The sequence below is a fragment of the Tinamus guttatus genome, unplaced genomic scaffold (genome assembly GCF_059628265.1).
Source record: "Tinamus guttatus ecotype Peru unplaced genomic scaffold, ASM5962826v1 Tinamus_guttatus_pri_ptg000513l, whole genome shotgun sequence".
In the NCBI taxonomy this organism is placed as follows: Eukaryota; Metazoa; Chordata; class Aves; order Tinamiformes; family Tinamidae; genus Tinamus; species Tinamus guttatus.
The window spans coordinates 297,693-309,948 of NW_028289047.1; the positions used below are offsets into that span (position 1 = coordinate 297,693).

The following is a 12,256-nucleotide window of genomic DNA, read 5'->3' on the forward strand; positions in this document are numbered from 1 at the left end:
AGCTCCCCATCCCCAGCCATCAGCGCCTCCTGACGGATCTTATCCCAGTGGGACGGGTTTTTCTCCTGTGGATACTGGGGCGGTTGTTCTAGGGCAGGTCCTGGCCCACACGTTACTGGCGCCCCTGCTACGGCAGGGGGAGGAGGAGCAGCCGTGGTTCCCACATACTTCTGCAAAGCCTCGTAACAGACCCTCCGGGGCGCATCAGAGACGCCGCAGTCAGATCCCCACGTGTTCCCGTATCCCACATGAGCACCCGAGAGCATCCCACGCGTCCACTTTCAACGCCGTGTTTTCGTTTAAAGCGTTACAATTCTCAATCGCCCATTTTAGAAGCCTCAGTAGGTCTCCCTCATTCACACTCATCTTGTCCCATCTTTTCCAAGATATGCCACATGACCTGCAGCGCTCGTTCCCGTTCCTTAGTTGTGGTGCCCCCCACGATTACTCCCAGCGTCCCGGCTCAGACGTCTTTCTCACCCGAAACGCCCTAGAGCTTCAGTATTCAGCGATCGCTTATCGTGACGGTTCCTTCCCCTCCGTCATTCCGCTGGTGTCAGCCCACTGGTTACAAAATCACCTCATCTCTGCCAGGCCCCTGTTCGGGCGCCATTGTGGGTCCGGTGTCAAGGAACAGGGGCTAAAAGCTCATGGCCAACAGTGTCTTTATTGGGTTACAATCTTGTGTTTATAAGGTCCCAGACAAGTCAGCAAAGCAGTACATGTATCTTACATGTGCCCCAATAGCCAATCCAGACTTGTCTGAGGTTTGCATAACTTGGGATATCCAAACATAAAAAAGGTCAGCTTTCCACTGAATCGAAACTTGCTCTTGTGTCTAGTCAGCAAGTCTAGTTTTTTGTTTTTGCCAATTGGTGCCTTTTGCCCTTTTGTCCTTTCCCTCACAGACTATTTGCTAATCTCTCAGTCTCCAAACAAAATGTTTCAAATTTCTGTCCACCAGGGCCATCTGATGTGAACTCTGAAGCCTCAGTCCCACCACTGAGTCACCATCAGGAGTTTATTGACTCTGACCTGTCAAGTTATATGCAACGGAAGCCAAGTTCCTCAGGTGCAGCTGTGGGGAAGAGGCAGGACTTCTTTGTTGTTCCAAAGGATTACGAAGATCTTGCTCATCCAGATGTTAAGAGTTCTGTTCATGTTCAACAACAGCCCTTCATGCTGTACTGTAGCTCTGACAATTATTCCAAAAATTCTGAAGAGAATTTCTTTTCAACTTCCAGTGAATATGCATCTCCAGAGAGATCTAACAGTTTTCTGGAATTTAGAGATGTGACTTCTAGGAGCGCAGAAATTCTGATTGACAAGACCCCTTGGAATGACCATTCATCCTCTTGTGCGTATGATTCATTTGTCCCTGTTGATCCAGATGAGCTTCAAAGTCTAAGTTTTCAGTCAAGAGCTAGAGAATCTTCAAGAAAAAGAGTAAAAAGTGCCTCATTATTATGGACAGAAGAAACAAATGTGACAGGTGTGTGCAAAGCAAACAGAAATTGCTGAAATTCCATTTGTAACTCTGCCAAAAACTTGAGTAACCTCAATAATGTATTCCAAATTTTGTCTAAGTAGTTGTTAAATCCAGCACAATAGTTGCACTTTTCCTTTACTACTGAACTTATTTGCACATACACTTCTTATGTAAAAGTTCCTTGTTAAAATGCAGAAGCTTAACTTGGGGGGGTAGTCTTATTTTGCTTTATTATTCAGGAGCCAACTGAAAAGTAAGTGTACAAAATATGTGTGCATGCTAGTGCAAAGAACACCTTAATATACTGAAAGCTTTATGAAATCCCAGATTTCAGAAACATATTCAGGGGCAAGCTAGGACTTCTTAAATCCATGCAAGACCCTTCAGGAACTTCTGCAAGCTTCAGGGAAAACTTTTATTAAACCACCAATAGTTAATGCCAGTTTGCCAAGCCAATATTCCATTCAAACATATGAAGTTCTTAGGCCACTGTTAGGACTTTCTGAAAATACCTTTTACCAAGGCTAGTTGGAATTTTGTTCTACTAATTTATTTTGAATAGGAAGGCACATATTTAAAACATTCGATTGTAAAAAGTACTTTAAGAATGTAGATAGCCTTTTTAACTGACTTGAAAATAGGACTAGTTTATGTCACTGATTTAAAAAAAAATCATTGTGACTGAAGATTGAGTGAAGTAGAAATAATCATAAACATCTTTACTGAAATAATGCCTTTAAATGAACTGCAGGCTGATGTACTGATCTTGTGCATGGATCTTGTCCCATTGTATTGTTACAGGATAATATGCATAAAAATGTTCAGTAATAAATATTAGTTAATCTGTGCTCATTTCATTTTATGCCATTTTATCTGCTTTTCATACAAAGCACCCTTATTAAAGCTAAAGTCAGTTACTGCTCTTAGAAACATAGTTAAGCTTGTACACTGGTGATATTTATAGTTTATCATATCTATGTTTTTTCCCATTTTGTTTCCAGATTTGGGAATAGCAGAAGTACCACAGGGCAAAAAAAGGAGATTGACATTTGAAAGAGTCCCTGGCAGAAGTGATGGACAAACACGTCTCAAGTTCTTTTGAATGGAGGAGGGAGTTGCAAACTATAAATGTCTTTTTAAAAGAATGTGAAACATTTAAAGTGAAATGGATAGAATTCAGTTCTTTGTTCATTTTTAAAGAAGAACTGGTGTTGAGGAAGGAAGTTGGCAATTTACTAATTCAGAACTTTTGTGTGTTCTAAAGGTTTTGCTAACAAAGTAAGTTTGTTAGTCTCCCTCAGCCTGGAGAATCTATTGCTTCTGTTTGTCCATGTAAAGTACCTTATCATTCTTCACACAAAAAGTAAAATGTGAATGAAGAGCACAGAGGCTGAAGCCTACCTGGGTATCTGTTTGCTCCCCAAGGGTGCAGACTTCCGAATGTGCAGGTGAGCAAGAGAGGCCAGAGTCTCCAGGCTGCTCAGGAAGTGTCGGAGCCTGTTTTTCACATAAAGCCTGGAGCCTTTGCATTCCTTCCTCCTCTATTCTCAGCTGCACTTCCTTCCTTGTGACAGCTCCCTTGGAAGCCGTGTGATGCTACCGGCCTCTGAACCAGCTTTAGGCATGTTCAGCTTCAGGAAAAAAAAAAAAAAAAAAAAAACAGAAAAAAATACTTGTTTTATGGACAGAATTTAAAAGATATGTTGAAATACAGGTTTTTAAAAGATTTTATTCAAAGTTATGACTGTAGATGTCTTTGCAAGCTGGTAGAGACCATCTGTTAGTGAAGACTATTTGTTGGCATCCCATTTCTCAGCCTCCTACTGTACTTCTGCAGACAGGAAAATGCAAAGGTGTTGTAAAATATAGCAGAGAGAAGTAAGAAACTAAATCCCCATATTACATCAGAAGATTTGGTAACAATCCTGGAAATGGGAGCAGGGGTAGATTGTGACTGCATCCTACTGCAGGAATAGGTGCAACAATAACACAGTCTGCAGAGAAGTGTCAGCTCCAGAGTGTCAGTGTTCATTCAGTGCCCTCTAGCTAAAATTACTCAATTTCCAAACCCGTTATTTTTTCAAGTTCAGTGTTATAAAGAAAATACAGGTGGTGCGGGATGGTTTATGCTTGCAGTAAAAATACTTTCTTGACTGTAGGCTTTCTCAAGGAAAATTGTATATTGATTTTCAAGTGAGAATTCCTAAAAGCTATGGTGACAGCCCTAATTGCAATTTTAACTTTATCACCACATGGTTTGTATGCAGATTGTGTACAGGGTTTTAATGGAATCCTTTTGTGTGTAACCTGGGGGAAAAAAAAAGAAAGAAAAGAGTTATTTTTTTTCTAGAACTGGAGACACACTGTTTTTTCCCCAATTTGCCCAAAATAAGAAAAAGACTTAAATAAAAAATGCAGTCTACTCACTGGTTTTGGCTCATTTTTGTGGTCACTTGACCTAACCATTTTCTCTCTCTCCTGTCTCCCAAATTGCTGGGCTAAGGAATCTGCTCTTTTAAGAGTGCAGTTCTGCAAAAACTCCGTCACAGACAACCACACCGGGGAAATTATAGCTGGCGCTGCCAGCTCTCTATTTGCAACCTCTTTTTATACATACAAAGGTTGAGACCAGTGCTTCGCTTTGAACACTCATGCAAAGCTAGCACAGATAATCCACAGAGCAGCAATGACAGCTTGCTTCAAAAACGGGCAACCTGTGTGTTGCCTGCGCTAGATCAGAGAAGAAAATCCCAGTGCTGTCTGCATGCAGCCTGTAGGTGGGAAAATGTCAGTGAACAGTTAGTTGTTGGCAGCAAAATGAAAAGTAAGGTTAGGGGCTCACAATGATCATTTGGATTTTACTGTGCTTTTGACTCCGGGTCTCACAGCTGCATGCATCTGGACAAATCCATTGCGTGTAAGGATCGCTGCCTTTCTCACCACCTTGATGTGAAGCAAAGTTGGTTTTACACTGTATAAACACTGTGTCCTAAAGCACGTGTAACCATGAAGAATCCCATGGTGCTAGTGCATCCAAAGGATTTCATCCTGAAAGGGAGGCCATCGGTGCTGACTAAACAGTGACCGACTGACTGCTGCTCCTGTGCTCCCCCGACTGGGGGTAAGAGGAGAACATGACTTTGCCTTTTGCACTGCATCTTTTGTTCTGATTTTTTTTTTTTTGGTCTGAGGATGAATTGCTTCTGTCATTAGTAGATATAACAAAGTCTCGGATCAAATTTGCAAATTGCTTAGTGAACAGGCAGGTAGGATTGAAGGTGGAAGTCAGAGCCTTGCTGACTGGTTGTGGGAGCCTTGATGCACAGATTTTTACATTCACTTGTTCTGCTTTATCCTGGGCATCCTGTGATACCTGCAGTTACGAGGCAGTTGACAAAGCCCCCTGCCTTCCCCCAGCAGCCGGCCTTGGCAGACAAGCTCTTCCACGGCCTTCATTAGAGAAAAATAAGGTGTCTTTGTCTGCACTAGCCCAGCCTGCTAGAGACTGCACCTCCTGCAGCAGGGACGACGCAGCAAGGCGATGATCCCCCCCGCAAGCCATCCCAGGCAAGTTAGCGCAAAGCCAGTCTGAGCCCTGTGCATGGGACAGTCGGGAGAAACGCTGTCCTGCTCCCAGGTGTGAGAGCGGGGAGCGGGGGCCGGGGCCCTGCAAGGCCCAGTCCCGAGTTACGCACTCGGCTCCGGGCCTGGGCAGTCCGGACTGTGGGCTGGGCGGCCCTGGGAAGCGGCTGGGAAGGCTCAGGATTCCTGCGCCCTCCCGCAGGCAGCCACTGAGGGAGCCTGCGGCCTCCCCAGCGTGCGGCAGCGGGCGGCTCTTCCCGCACCCCGACCGCGCTGCTGCAGGCGGGAGGTGCCCAATGGCGCCGGGCTGCGCATCTGCCTGGAGGTGGCAGGCAGCAACACCCGCGTTTCCGTAAACCCTGTGACTTAACGGCGCTTCGGGAGCCGAGGCTTCAAGGGAGGACACAGCAGGCGCCTGGGGAGAGGCTCCGTGTCCGTCCATGGCAGCAGGTTGGCGAGGTGCGAAGGGTGGGAGCAGGGAGCCCGGGACACAGCGGTGGTGGCCACGTGCTGTTCACCCCGATGTGCCCGACGTCCCCTCCCAGCCGGCCCCGTGGAGCCCTCCCGCCCGCAGCCGGGCCCCTCTGCACGCGGAGCAAGCGCTTCCTCCGGGCGGCTGCAGCGAGCGCCAAGCGCCGCAAGAAAACACAACCAGCCGGAGGAACTCGAGGAGCTCACCAAGAAAAGGAAGCCAGAAAGGCGCTCAAAGAAATGGGTCTATTTCTGTGCTTGGAGGCACAGCTCGCACTGACAGAACTGCTGCTTTCTTTTCAGTGTCTCCCTGCAGGACAAGGGTGAGGAACATTTGTTAAAGACTGAACTGTCCTTTATTGCCCTGTCTCAGTTAATACTTGGGAACGCTAAACATTTGGATCATATAAGGTGACATTGCAAACTTCTTCCTTACAGTGCCAAGATTTACGTGCTTAGCCTGGTCACTTAGAAAAATCCTAAGTAATTCTAAAATCCATCAGTAATCTTTCCTCTGCCAAAAACCATGAGGGCTCTTCCTCTACCTTATAAAGTGGAACCTAAAAGTTCACTCACAGGTTCGCTGTTTCTTACAATTAAAAAATGAGTTCAAAGACAGTGGGGAAAGGGTATTTATTTCCAAATTTCTAAAAGATTAGTACAAACACAGATAGTAAACAAATTTTAAAAACTATTAAAAACATTAATGTTGTCCTTGTAAAAGTGCTCTATAAAAACAAAACTGAAGGCATATAACAAAGCACATCTTATTTGCAGAACTTTGTGACTTACATGTATTTCAAACCTTGACTTATGCATGCAAATACATTTGTTTTCATGTGGTTTCAGTGTTTGGTCACAGTTTAAACATTTGTCAAGGATTTTCCACCAAGGCAGTAGCTTAATGAATACAAATTAGGACAAGTATTAAACCCATCAGAAGTTTACTAAGAAGTATGCCTTAAGAATCAAGCCGGTGCTACATTTTGTGTCAAGTTTCTACGGTGTGTCATTTGTGTATTTAAAGACACTTGAAAAACAGTGTGGCTGATTCCAAGACTTACCAATTAAAAAAAGAGGAGCTCCATTTGAGAACAATATCTTACTACAAACGGCAATTGCTTTTATGTTTTAATAGCTCGTTTCATGTATGTTTTACTTTGTAAAATATAAATAAGATCGCTTCCCCAAATTTTAAAATTTACACAGGTAGAAAATCTTTCATTCAGGCATAACAACGTACCAAGATAGAAACAAGTAATTTGGTAAAGACCCATGTGCTTTTCTAAAATGTAAACATTTCAAAGAATATTTGTGCAGTTAGTATATGTAGTAACAACAGTGACAATTATCAGAACAATACCAGTTATAGCAAAAACCTTACAAACATTAGTGAGTGACCTAGTAAAGAACTATACACGAAAACAAACAGATAAATTACTAGCTCATTTTAGCCACACAAAACAGGGGCACAGAGAGAGTCTTTTCTTGGAAAGGAAAGGCAGTTGTTACTCATGTCATGCTTGAAGGCAGCTCTCTGATGACTTTCTCTAGAAAAGAAAAAAAAAGGTCCATTAAATGCTGTCTTCCTAAAACAAATTATAGCACAGAAGATCCTTTGCACTGATTCTGACTGAATTACTACCTTTCTGTGTTGGATGTTGGCAACTTTGAGCACGACATTTTTTGTGCACTACCTTTTTAAATTTTATTCTCATCCTTTATGATCCCAAGATAATTAGATTCTTACCTAGATAATTGAACTATTAGCAAAAGATAATAAAATGAAACCTGAGACTCAGCCTTGTATTTACAAAATCATTGTATTAATTAATGAGATACAAACACAGCCTCAAACCTGTGAGCTCTGCAGAGGGGAACATTCTGTAAGTACTTTACTTTCTAGCTTGAATACTTCTTCTTCTGAAGACAATAATTTTCACTTTGACAGCCTGCTGAAAGAAATCTGGTGTTTCTTCCCCTTTCCCAAGAGTTCTTCTACCTTAGTAGCAGAAACTATTTTTGCTTCTTCTATTAAAGAAGAGCAGTGCTCTCTGAATCTCCCACTGCCACGTAAGATTGCCACGCATGGGAAACAAAGATTTTTCACCAAAATCTCTGGTGTTGATCTGGTCCAGGACTACCAGCACACGCGTCCTTCCCTTGTCCCACCAGCGTGGCAGATGGGAGACACAGGAGACAGAAACTTCCACGTGCCGGATAGATCCGTGCTCCACAGGCACCATAGAGAGCAACAGCACTAGGGCCGACAGAGTTTGGGAGTATCCCGTATTTTGGATCTGTGCTGAAAACAGTTATGGAGAACAAAATTACAGGTCATCTCAGCTCCTCTCTGCCTGCAGCACTTCTGGCACTATCTCAGCAGCAGGAACTAAAGAAGCCTAAGGACAGACACAGCCAAAATTATCTGCAACATGATATTGAGGAGAATGTATTTTTAAAACGATTCTTGCCTAGGCTATGAGGTAGTCACCAAAGCACAAGCAAGGGTTACAGCTCCGTTTTACTTCTTCAAACGGGCACGTGGCTGTTCCGCGGCCGGCTGTGCCCAACACACAGCACAGCCAACCACGCACAAAACCCTGGAGCGCCCAGGGCCCACAGCCACGAGGAGCAGTTTGCAGAGCCCGCAGGAACGAGGGACACCCTGCAGTGAAGAACCCGGCACACGGACACCTGGAAGCCGTGTCCTTGCCATTCCTTGGCCTGGCGTTCCAGACCGCGCCGGCACCCGCGGCTGCGTTACCTGCGTTCAGAGCAGAGCGCAGGAGCGGGGCTCTCGGAAGGGGTTGCTCCCGGCGGGCACTCCGACGAGCAGCGCGTCCTTGCAGGCGTTCTGCATGCAGTACTGCTGCAGCTCCGCGGCCGCCTGCGAGACCTGGGCACGGGAAACACGGAGGGACGTCATGGATGCACCATTTCCTCCCGGAGCAAACCACCGAACGGGGCCGGAGCGCCGCCAGGCCGGCGGGGAGCTCCCGCACGGCGACGCAGCGGGCACGGATGCGCGTTCACAAAGCGCCGAGGAGGCAGCTCGGAGCACCGCGCCGCGGAGAACCCCTACGTCCCAACGCAGGACGCGAAAAAGGAGTTTTGTTTCTGCTCTGTTAGGCAACACACGGGGTAACAGTGCAGGAAAGGGGAAGAAAAATAAGGAAAGGGTTTTTTTAATGTCCAAACGGCCACAGTCCTCCAGCAATTAAGTCAGACCTTCAAACCCAGACTGGGGCCCCTACATAAGACAGTGCTGATGAGCTGGAGTGCAGAACAAGCGCAGGGACCTGGGCTCAAGGTAGATCTCCCTGCCCTCCCTGTGCACAGCAGGTCAGAAGAGACAGGAAAAAGCAACGAGAATCCCAGTTTCTCAGACCGGCATCGGGAGCGGCTGTATGGAGCAGCCCCTGGCACGGTCTCCGTGGCATTTTGAGTACAAGGAATTACCAGCAACACTCCTGAGAGCACCAGCTCCCTCGGGCTTCCCCTGCGCCTCACCAGAGAGCTCCCGAATCCCCGTTCTCCCTGCGCAGGGAGGGACGAGGCGAGGGCAGAGCGGGCGCCGGCGCTGCCCGGGCTCTGCGCTGCAGGAGGCCCCTGGGGCTGGCTGCGGAGCCGGCAGCTTCCCGCGTGCGCGGGGGAGCCCGGCCCGCCGGGCGCATCCCTCCTCTGGCCTCCCCACCGCTCCTCTCATCATGGACCCCCGGCTCCTGCTGGAAACGTTCACCCCTGAAACACGCAGGTCTGCAAAGAACCTGCCACGAGGTCTCAGAGAGGAGAGGGGTAGGGAGGCCCTAAGAGAACTGTTTTTCCTGCGTGCAGGGCTGAAAGGAGGACAATGCGCAGCGAGGATCCCTGCTCCGCGATGCACGTGGTCGCTCCCCTTGGACAGGGCCTCTCCCGGCGCTGCGGAGGCCTCTCCCTTGCCTTCCCCTACAGCAATAAACATCCTTGCTTCAGCCTCAGGGTGGAAACGTGGCCTTCCCCTGTCGCCTTGACACGAGGCAGAGGTGGCACTAGCAGGCATGGATCAGACCAGGGCTGCACAGAGGTTTTCCATGGAAAATGAGCCCTGTTCATGCACGGCTCTGTGGTTCCTAGGCGCAGTCGTTACTGCTCCGCAAGGAGCCCAGAGCTGCTAACGCTCCCGGGAAGACGTAAACCTGCTTCCCGGCCCCTGTGCGAGGCTTGTCCACGTGCTTTCCCACAGCGCTGCCCTCTCCTGCGGCTTGGCAGGCCCCAGGGCCCCCGCGCGCCTCGTCACGGGACACGTGCGCTCGGGTCGGCAGCCTCCTGCGCGCAGGGTGCGTGCGGACGCTCCTTCCCTGCTCGGTTTCCTTTTTCTGAAAACACTGCTCCTTTGTACCCGGCAGCTTGGCAGCGTAAAAATAGAAAAATCACCACCGGAGTCTGTGGTATGGGATGTATTTTTAATACTGTTTTCATAATCGGTTTCCTTCTGAAAACACATTGTCTGTACAAGGCAACCAAAATAATATGTCTTTTTTCTTTCCCTCATCTCTGTTAAAACTGATCCAGACGTGCCTTCACCAGCTGAATATTCCTCAGTGGTTTTACATTATAATTCAAGAAGCCAAGGCAACGCTGGCTAAAAGGCATATTTTTAAATAATGCATCATTTCATCTAGGGCTATAAAAAGAAACAAATGGAGCTTCCTCCAGTGGACCTGGAAGGAGGCTGCTGTGCACAATGTTGTGAGAAAGAGAAGACCAAAATCTCATATAATAATAAACACCTGCCCCGAAGAAGCCCAGCTCCACTACGTCTGTCAACCTCTCCAGAAAAAACACCCCCCCGCCAAAAAAAATACAAGATATTCTGCTTCGTAAAAGTAGAAAAACAAAACAATCGTCTCAGAATGAGCAGGAACAAAGGCCCAAACATTCAAACCTTTTCTGTGCTGTCACCTTTTCTGTGTGTCACACAGTCACTAAAAGACTCGCATGTTCCTGCCCTGGATCATTCTGTCATAGATCCCCGTGCGCCACCGCTCTGACAAGGAACCCTCATGGATTTGCCAAATTAATTTCATCACGTAATAGGATGTAATGATATTAATAAGTAGCCAGGACAATGTCCAAAGGCCAGGGTGTTTTCGGCCCCATGCATGGAGGAAGAGGAAGGCACAGGGTGCGGATTAGCTTGACCTCTCCCATCTCGCAGCCTAAGCAGGACTCCGCACGTGGCTGGAAAGAGCCAAGTGATCCCAGCAGTGGTGGAACCACCGAAACACGGAGCCTGGCGGGTCTGCTGGAGCCAGTAAATGAAATGGAAAGAAAGAAAGGAAAGGACAGCACACCGCACACAGCCCCCCAGGAACGGGCAGGCGGCAGGACCGCCTCCACAGACGGTCTTTTCCTGGAAGTCTGCAGTTCAGGCACGCGTAGAGAATCGCCACACACCGCTGAGCATCGCCATGTATTGCCTGGCACCGCCGCGCACGGCCATGCACTGCCGCGCACTGCCATGCATCCCCACGCATCCCCACGCATCCCCACGCATCCCCACGCATCGCCCTGCGCTGGAGCCGCATTATTCATTGCTGGCCCGGTCCAGGACACTGTCCCGGGGTCAGGGCTCCCCGCAGCCTCCGCGCCGAGGAAGACTCCACAGGGAAGCAGCGTCCGCGCAGGAAGAGGCCTCTCTTGGCATCCCCCTTACTTCGCCCCGGACTCCAAATCCCCGCTCGAATCCCGAGGCCTCTCAGGACACGGGCGGTGGGGAGCCGAGCCGAGCCGAGCCGAACGGAGCCGTGTTCTGCTCACCTTGATCCTCTCCACGGCCGCCTCCAGCTTGAGCTGCTCCACGAGGCGCTGCATGGTGCCCAGGCTGCCTCCGGAGGACATCCCGGCGCGGAGGCAGGAGAGCGGGCAGCGGGAAGCAGCGAGGCGGGGAAGGCGGAGCAGGGAAGGAGGAGGCAGGGAGCAGGGAGGGCGGCGCGGGGCAGGGGAGGAGCCGCGCAGCGCTGCCCACAGGCAGAAACGCGCACCACGAGACGGAGACACCCCGGAAAGAGAGAAAACCCCTCTTTTCCGGGGGTTGGGGTGCGCTGGCCTGCTCAAGGCTCAGCGGGAAGGCGCTCCCGCCTGGAGGAAAAGAGAAGGAGAGGCCCCAGCACCCACGTAGGCCCTGGTGGCCCTGGCAAAAGCTCAAGCTGTCTCTGGAAATCCTCGTGGATAAACGGAAAAAGACCGTGATGTGTCTTCTGCGCATGGAGTAAGGGGTGCCTTGAGTGCACACTCACCCCTGACAGCAGGGGTATGCACGGAAACCGACCACCACCATCCTTAGGAAAACGTCGGTAGGAGAGGTGGTGGCGGGAGGCGTTTCTTTTCTGGTATTCCACTATCTTGGCATCCTTTGTTTCACCCAGAAGTGTCATTTCTGTCCTTTGACACCAACCTGTTTACACAAGCAGTTTCCAGCCCCACAGCGTGGTTTGGTTATGGCATGTTCACAGCTCCCTGCAGTGCTACCCCCTGTATTTTTTCTTCCTTAGTGTTGTCTTGTGGACTTTATTTCAAGACAGACTTAAAAAAATATACACAGAAGACAAGCATTAGTTTTAACTAAAACAAGCTGTTCATCTTGAAGCGCTTAAGCAATCTGAGCTAATGAAGTGTCACTGCAGAAAAGCTGCTCTGTAGATTTGTTACTTCTATCTCCATCGTGGAGGC

General features: G+C 48.5%; 2 protein-coding genes across 3 annotated transcripts in view; one reads left to right on the plus strand and one right to left on the minus strand.

Moving 5' to 3' along the window:
- The window catches only part of SHOC1 (shortage in chiasmata 1), a 43,264-nt gene extending 40,673 nt beyond the window's left edge, over positions 1–2,591 (plus strand). The window contains exons 29-30 of the mRNA XM_088533665.1: positions 965–1,492; positions 2,491–2,591. Coding sequence (XP_088389791.1) covers positions 965–1,492; positions 2,491–2,591 — 629 coding nt within the window. The remainder of the gene's footprint in view (positions 1–964; positions 1,493–2,490) is intronic.
- A 3,567-nt stretch (positions 2,592–6,158) lies between these two features.
- Positions 6,159–11,427, minus strand: GNG10 (G protein subunit gamma 10). 2 transcript variants are annotated; one of them, XM_088533675.1, is made up of 3 exons: positions 11,345–11,427; positions 8,310–8,441; positions 6,159–7,079 (listed from the first exon to the last, which is right to left on the minus strand). In XM_088533675.1, exons 1-2 carry the CDS (start codon positions 11,423–11,425, stop codon positions 8,316–8,318), a joined length of 207 nt encoding a protein of 68 aa, XP_088389801.1. In that variant the 5' UTR covers positions 11,426–11,427; the 3' UTR covers positions 6,159–7,079; positions 8,310–8,315. The 2 variants fall into 2 exon arrangements, with proteins under 2 accessions (XP_088389801.1, XP_088389800.1); XM_088533674.1 differs by having other exon boundaries at positions 6,159–7,092.
- Positions 11,428–12,256: the final 829 nt, after the last annotated feature.